The sequence below is a fragment of the Bidens hawaiensis genome, unplaced genomic scaffold (assembly GCF_021521415.1).
Source record: "Bidens hawaiensis isolate Kalapana, Puna unplaced genomic scaffold, B.hawaiensis_p1.1 tig00025194_1, whole genome shotgun sequence".
Classification (NCBI taxonomy): Eukaryota; Viridiplantae; Streptophyta; class Magnoliopsida; order Asterales; family Asteraceae; genus Bidens; species Bidens hawaiensis.
In genome coordinates this window covers 6,752-15,637 of record NW_027494013.1, presented here as the reverse complement: position 1 = coordinate 15,637, position 8,886 = coordinate 6,752, and the positions used below count along the sequence as shown (strand labels likewise).

The following is an 8,886-nucleotide window of genomic DNA, read 5'->3' as shown; positions in this document are numbered from 1 at the left end:
GAACTAAAAAAAACCATCTAAATAAACTCCAAAAATAAAAATACGAGTTTTTACTTCTTTAAAACATTAAAAACCATTCAATATGAAGTTATAAACCATACTGAATCAAATAAAAACTAACGCTATAAATATTAAGAAATAATATGTCTTTCACACGAATACGTTTAAATGTGTTATGTTTATGAATTATGATATTTTTTTACATAATCGGAACTTGTTACTAAGTCCAACATGCGAATTTGAAACCAGCGATTGAACTTGAATAACTAAATGATTTGAACGGTGATTTACTTTCTCTCTTTCTTAAAACACAATGATTTGAATTATGATATAATTATCGTTAGTTTTAAAATCATATTGAACAATTATATAATTCATATTTAATGAAACCATCGATATTTAAACAATGATTTAAAACAATGATTTGAACAATGATTTGGAGAGTAAGCAGATGCATGGATATATATTTAATCATTAAATATAAGAAAGAAAAAAAACCTAATTAGTAAATACTTTGAGAATCACCTATTTTGATAAATAAAATTCCTCTCAACCCCATTATGATAAAAAAACTCACACCAATCTGCTAATTCCATAAAATTTGATTTTGATATACGACCTATGGTTGTTACAAATGACCATGTGCATACGAATAACCTATTTACAAACTTTTTATTATAAATAATTTCATGTAAAAAGTATGGATAAAGGTATATAAGCCAAGATTTTCTTATTTCTTAAAATTCAATTGAAGATGACATATCGTGACCCCGCAGAGGAAAAAAAGTTTAATCTAGAGCATTAAACCTAACTTTAGAAGTTTTAAACCTAATTATTTTTTCCTAATGTTTTTGTCTTAAGTACTCGTCACTTTAAGGTTCCCTTTAAACCTTAAAAGTATTCATAAAATATAAGAACATCATAAAAGAAACGTATGATAGAATATTATTAGAAATAAACTCTTGGGAGAAGTCATACTCTAAGGTTGTGTTGTAGGATAACTAGCAAGAGATAATTATCTCTCCATGTCTCTGTCATATATAATAATAGCCACTCGTTAGTTTAAGCATTGTGGATTAACTAGTTTAAAAACAAAAATATTATCAATAACTTGTGATTGGTTGTTAGTAAGGTGAACCCACTAACAGTTTGTTTGACGCTGTTATGGGGATGGCAAGGGTGGCCATGGCGCAACTCTATGTTAAGCCTGGGGTGGTGTTGAGGGCACCATGATGCACACATGACATGACTGATGTATTCACATTAGGCAACTTAACTATTGCTAAAATTATAATGAAATTAACTTCGAAGTAATTTTGTGTAACATTATGTCATTTATAAAAATAAAAATATATAAGTTAAATCAAGGTAGATTCATGAGTATTTAAGCTAGATTTCTAATAATCCCAAATATTCAATCAAATGTAATTAAATTATTCTCCTATGAATAATAACTACATATTTTTTGTTGTATGATTGCATGAAATAATTGGAGTTATTCAAATAGACATAATTTTAGATACAATAATTGGTTGGTGGTTGTCTGCAGTTTGTTTTGTTTTTTCACTAATAATGTTACTTGATTTTTGTTCGAATAAAACTTGTTGGAATTGAATTTACGATTTCTTATAAAACTTGTTGGAATCGAATTTACGGAAAAATTAAAAATATAGTAAACTCACTCTCATTTTGAAAATAAAAAAATGTAACGTTAAGAGTTAAAAACTTTTCTTCTCTATTGTGTGAGATCAGCAAATTAGGTATATGTTTTTTAATCTACTTATGGTATTTTTTTTGTTTTGTTTTGTTTCTAAAATAATGTGTATAAAACAATATAGCATGGGATCCGCCTTGTGGGGGTGGTTCGGTTGGTCCTTGTCATCATACTTACTAAAGGTGAGCAAATCGTAGTCCTTGTAAACGGCGAGTGGCCCATCATACTTCAAAAGGTTAGTAATTATAGTTTTGAGGGGTCAGTGCCCCATTATAGTCTTAGAGATTTGCATCCGCTCAATATTCGGTTTGAATTTGATTAAACAGAAAATCATACAAAAATACCAAACTGAACCGAAACAACTTAAAGGTGAACTTTACATTCACTTTTTGATTCCATTTTAAACTAAAAATGAAATGGTAATTTGGGTTTCGTTTTCACAAAATTTGAACTCAGTTCAACCCGAATAACAGATAATTGTAAAAGCATTTAGAAAACGTTATTTGGTTGGAAAAAAACGAACTATTTTTTTTGAACTCCCATAATTCGGTTTTCAAACCGAATGAAATAAACCAAATAAATTAGAAAACCTGAAAACCAAAGCAATAAAAACGTGTAACTTGTCCTGATGTTGTATCGACAACAATGTACCAAAGATAATTTAAACTTCTAACATAGGATGGGAATATTCTTGATACTTTACCGAATATTCAGCTTTGATAAAACATTGAACTTTGATTTCCAAAGAATTACACCCTCTTCTTAAACAATTGCACGTGTCACATCTTACCCCATCAAACCTTAATATCATTTGACAATTAAATTAATTAATCAAAGGGAGACTAAAACTAATTTGCAGAGTTAACAACCTAACACCGTTGTCTACGACTCTAAGTTGTATGTAGAGACAAATTAAAATATTTAAATACATTAATCTTATTTTACAATTGCTAATTAATTCAACCGATTTTCTAGGAGATAAGTATTGTTTAATTTTATCAGGGCAGCTTATTTTTATACCGATAACTTAATAAAAATAGCATTATAAATTTTAACATCTATGTTTATCTTTTCTTTATTTCTAAATACCTTTTCCTCTTTTATGATTTTTTTTCCTGTATAAGTTAAGACCCATGTCGCTAACTCGCTAAATCTTTGTGTGAATTATTTAACGTTGTTCACATTTTTTTTTGTTATATGCCTATATGGGACAAGGATGTGGTCAATTCCAAACAACAATAGTTTTGATTACTTAGCGTTTAGTAATTAAATAATCATTTAGTGTTCTCAACGTGATTTAAAGGTTATACCACTCGAGGTTTAAGGTTGGTTATGATCGGTCACAAGTCCTTGTCAATCTCCACCTATATATAAGTATGACAAAATCACTCCACTAAGATCTACTTATGTTGAATGTTTATTTTCTTTTTATGTTTTCATGCTCATGATCATCTTATCATGGTACGTTCCTTCTTTATATATATTGTTCTCTTAATGATTCCATGCCCATGAATCCCTTAATGTATCGAGCATTATAAAGAGAGCGACGAATACCACCAAATGATCCTCTTGATAATGATAAGATGAGTCTTCTTCACCCAAAAAATATGAACACTACATATGTAGGGAGCTTCTATTCGAATGCTCTAACTGAAACTTTGATAACTAACTACAAGTTGGCAGTGGCAATTCTTTGAGTGGAAGATAAAACAAAATTCTGATTTCTCACTGATGATTACGGTTGCTTTGATGTAATTATTGCAACATTAGTATTGTTCAGATAGACCATGACAATGAAACAAATAAGAATGGATATAACTAACCCTCTTTATTTACTATATAAACATTTCCTAATTAATTATTTTCCAATTTTATAACTTATTCTCGTCGATTACATTTACATGCCGAAAGGGGTGTTACAATATGGAAGAGACTTTTGTTATCCTTCTACATTTCATGTTTGTCATATTTTCTAGTTTGACTTTTGAATTGTAGGATTAGTATTTTTCAATTTGTTAGTATTTTCAATTGCAAATCTTTAAGCTTGCCGACCGAATAATTCAACTTAAACGTTAGAATGAATGAAATCCAGTCGGTTATAAAATCATTTGAATACGCTCCTGCGTGTGCATCTTTATTTCCCTTTGAGAATATAGCGATGAAAAAAAAATTGGAGTCACATGAGTACATGACAACAAAAAAGTAGTGGGCATGCAACTTATTATGGATTTAATCAAACACTATATAATTACTACGTGACTCGACCTTCTTTCTCTTGTGTCAAATCAGCAAATTAGGTACATGCTACTTCAGTCTGGTCAATGGTTTTTAAATTGCTAAAATTATATTACATTTAATTGCCCTTTAGTATGCTGTTATAGCGTAAGGATCGATTCAACTCCTACCAAAGCATTGATCCCAAGAGTCGCTATGTGGTGATAGAGAGGTAGCTAAGCAATATTCCGGTTGTCGACGGAGAAGGAAAAGCGAGCACATAAAGGGTATGAGTCCAGATTAATAGGCCAAAACTCATGACCGGCCTCAATAATTAAAAAACACACAATTAAAGTAGACTCACTTATATTATAACCTAAAATAAATACCTTAACAAAGTAAACTACAATAGCTTTCATAGATAACCTTAATATAAATTAATAATGTTAATCTAATTTAGTCAACAATGTATCTAAACCCTAAAAGTCGTTAAAGTCTATACAACTTAATGGCTTAGGCCTGACCATACATGGTAATCAGCCAACATAAAAAAATATGGACCCATTGCCCTGGATATATATATGGAGTTGTAATGACTTTTAAGGGAGAAATCAACTTGTGATGCTTATAAAGAGCGGGAGACATGTAATGCTTTTGAAGGGTAAGCAACAAGTAACGTGCTAATGGGCAAGCAAACTGTAATTCTTTTAAGGCGTGAGCAAGCAACATATCAGGCCTTTAAGAGAAGAGAGGCCTCATGTGTATCGATATAGATGCACTGGGTTATTGTGGTGCATATATAATAGATAAGTGAGGGGGTTGTTGAATCACATTGTGTCAGTGTATATGGAAGAAAGAATCAGCGTGGTGTTATACTGTGCTAGTTCTCAGTTCCATGTTGCTACTTCATGCTAGAAAGTTATCTAGTTGTGTAGAATTGTAAATGCACAAACAATCTATAATGTATTCATCCAGTCATGTATGCGATAATTATAATCAACTATGAGTATTTTATATCATTTTAGTTTGTGTTACGTATTTGCGATTCTCCATTTCTCGCCAAAATAAATGTTAAATGATTAATAACAGTAATTCATTGACGTCTCAAATGTGTAATCTCCACGAACATAAATCCCTAAAGAGCTGATCATTTTTGCAAATGTACTCATGATATTTTGGCTATATCCTATGTCAATTTAAGTGGATAACTGGATATTAGGGAAGTATTGTAACCATATTATTCTCATCTTGTTCAAAGCTAGAGTTTTAAGCAGCCTTTTATAACTTAACAATTAAAATCAGTTGTGATATTTGTGGTATTAGATATATTGTCAGATGTTCATAGACCTACCTCAAGTACTTCCAACATGCTCCAAGTGTTTAATTTCTATCACATAGCTCATAAGAGCTCATGCATGTGGGAGCTTTTAGTTGAATCGGTCGACTTTGACTGAAGATGACTTCTCATGAAAAGTGATGTTTTAAGGTGGCTTGAGCAAATGAGATGAAATTATTAGGTATGCCATATGTGTCTATGTGATCTGTATGTAGCAAAGTGCTATTCAACATTTGTTTGCTTTATTCACTATTGATGTTGAACTGAAGAATGTGAACCTGCTAGTTGAAGTGGTCAAGACTATCAGTCAACTAATTCTTTAAATGAACAATTGCATTGTATATTTAAAAAAAATGGAATTGCGTGATTTTATCTTTAGCTAATGCTGCGTTATAAGAATTTCCATAATAGTATTGACAAATTCCTGTAACAATAAAGCAATCATCATCATCATCATCATCGTACTCAGTATATCCCACCAATAGCAATGCTATGGTAGGGTCTGAGGAGGGTACTACATTATTCGTTTTGTTGGTTAGGCACATAGGATCTCCCATCATCGTATGAAACCATTGTTGATAGCACCAAAGACATACCCTCTCAATGAAACCTATTTGTGGAACTTTGGATATAACGTTACACGCATTTGTCGCTTGTAGAAAATGTGATCCTCAATAAGAGAAGAAGAAAGATGAGATGTACGCATACCCCACTTTATAGTATATAAAAGTATCCAGGTCATTATGTCAACTTGATCATACCATTAGGTTTGGAGGTTTCTTACATAAATTTGTCCAGCTCACATGCTACAGTTGGATGCAATAAAAGACATAACCCTACCATACAAATCTTCAAGGACAATAAAAGTTGTACATCATTTTGTTGTTGTACTATATGTTGTAAAGATATACTCTTAATCTAAACAATAAAATGTACATTTAAATTTTTATAAAGTGATAACAAATTGATATGTTATTCTTTGTCAAAGATAGAAATTGTAAACAAACCTAAATGGGAAATATATCATATTCAACGGGTCACCATCTAACATTATAAAAAATCAACTTGCAATTGGCATAGTCAAATCGTTTTAAGCAGATTACAAAACAATATAGACGAGAATTAAAGAGTTAAAATTGACTGTCTGCATAGTTTTTGTCACATGTGCAATAAGATGTTAAGTTCATAAATGAAAGGGAATTCACATTTGTATAAACTCAACCTTGACCTTTTTTTCTAATCTAATAGATGAACTTTTATTATCCTTACGTTATTGTTATCAGTCAAAGGTTTGTACGGGTCAGTTTGGGTCGCTTTTAAGCTGAGAATCATTTTGGTTTTGGTTTCTGGAAACTGAACAGCTTGGTTTTACCTACGGGTTTTGTTTTGTCATGGGTTGGTTTTTGGTTTAACATTTGGGGTTAAACATCTGTGCTAAAAGTTTATCCATTTATTAATAAACTTGTGTCTATAATTGCTGGTTCAAAATAATGAATTTGGACCATAAATCTAACAAGCATCCAAACAAGTTCGAGGCGTCCTGGTCCCCATGTTTGGTGCAGTCTGGCTCAGTTAGGTGCGTTTTGGTTTTAGAACAAGGTAAACCAAATCTGAACCGTAATTTTTTCACGTAGTAAAAAAAAAGAAACTGAACAGTCAATTATGAGTTTGGAATAGTTTATAAGTTATTTCAGTTTCGGATCGGTTGATTAGTTTTGTTGCTCACCTCTATCAGTTGATAACACTACATTATAGTACCGTATAAAACACTTGGGATAATTTTATCATTGGTTTAAAGGCACCCATAGTAATTTACTATATAAAGAAAAAAAAGTCAAAAACACTATAAAATGTAATGTACAAAGACAATGTATAAGCATGCTGAAGTGAAGTGAAGAGTATTGTGCAACTTCCATTTATGAACATCTACATATGTTCATTTGCAAATAAAACAAAACTATTCAAACAAACACTTATGTAATGACTAATGACCATCCATACATCTCAGATTTAACTAGATTTTCTTTGGTAAACATATAGCTGTATTTGATTGCATCAACTAATATAAATAAGTAGAACCATTTCCATGACAATTTGTAATTCCTAAACACAATTACTAAGTTCACATATTTTTCCTTTATGATCTCTTTGTCGATTAAATTAGCCTAGTTTCCAGACTCCAGTTTAGATCAGATTCATACAAGAGCAAGTTACCTTGTATGTTAAGAAATAACGAACAAAATTCTTAAGATAGTAATATCAAAACAAAATGTTACATATCTAAAGCATGGTCTTTTAGGTAAAAACACAAACAGATCGTCACCAAAAGTTACAATCTAAAATTAAGAAAATAAATTTGCAACATTTATAAAAAAAAAAAAAAACTTACTTCAATCTTTGAGGACAATACGCCTATAAACCGCTTTAAAAGTCTGCCCTCCATTTCTCGACACTTTTTGCCCCTCTTCAGTTGCACAACTCAACAACTTCACCACCGGATCCGCTTCAAGTTCTTCATCAGTAAGCGACTCAAACATCGGATGATCTTCCAAACAAGATTTCATCCAATCTCCAAGCTCTTCCGCATCAGTTATCGTGTATATAATCCCACCAGGTCTAATCGCATACGCATACTCGTCTAACAAAAATGGGCTAATCACACGCCTGCGATGGTTCTTTTCTTTAAAATGTGGATCCGGGAACAAGAAAAACATCTTCGAAAGCTGTGCCTTTTCAAAGTAATTCGGAATGTATTTCATGGAATTAGTTCTAACAACCGATGCATTCTGGTACTGGCCCGGGTTTGAAACTCGTAAAGCTAGAACCCGTTCTTTGACGTATTCTGTTACCTTGTCTCTCAGTTCCATTCCGATCATTAGGGTGTCAGGAAAAAGAGTTGCAAGACTGATTAAAAGTCCTCCAAATCCGCACCCGATGTCTGCAAATTCTATCTTTTTGGAACTAGATTGGGAGTCGGGTGACGGGAAATAGTGAGGAAAGTGAAGGGAGTAGTCTACATGCTGAGGGGAGGTCGGGACCGGGAAATGGGAATCGCTTAACGGGTTGCTATGAGCCCTGGCTCGGTAAAACCGTTTTCTTGGAAGACGGGTGGATTTGCTGATGCAAGGGTTTGATTCGTCCCCTGATGGTATTTTTTCCTCCAATTGCATATTGGGAATTCTGTAATGACATTTTAAAAAGTTAGGGTTTGCCAAGAGTAGTGCTGTCACTTTTAACTGAGACCTAAAACCCGAACTCGAGCTAACCGGAATATTGGATAGAAACCCAAAAAAAAACTAACCCAAACCCAAACCATAGTGATTCGGGTCTGTTCTTAGTGTTAATTTTTGGGTTTCGGGTCATTCAAAATCGCTTTAATGTTCATGTTATATCTAGCAATTCAAATACTTATATTATTTGACTTTTTTCTAATATAACTTTAGAAACAGAGAAACAGACATAGGATCAGACGGATTGTGTTTTTGGATTATGTTGTTTCACTAAGTATTTGGTTATTTACGTATACAAGTGAAGATAAAATTATGTTTTAAGATTTAGCATTTTACTTTTAAAACTTTTTTTTTCTAGTTTTCTCGGTCAAATGCTCCCCCAATAAAACCCA

At 32.1% G+C, this 8,886-nt stretch overlaps 1 protein-coding gene across 1 annotated transcript; it reads right to left on the bottom strand.

The window, feature by feature from the left end:
- Positions 1–7,508: 7,508 nt before the first annotated feature.
- Positions 7,509–8,438, bottom strand: LOC143571094 (tRNA (guanine-N(7)-)-methyltransferase-like). Its single transcript, XM_077056604.1, has one exon. The coding sequence runs from the start codon at positions 8,432–8,434 to the stop codon at positions 7,655–7,657; it is 780 nt and encodes a 259-aa protein (XP_076912719.1). The 5' UTR covers positions 8,435–8,438; the 3' UTR covers positions 7,509–7,654.
- Positions 8,439–8,886: the final 448 nt, after the last annotated feature.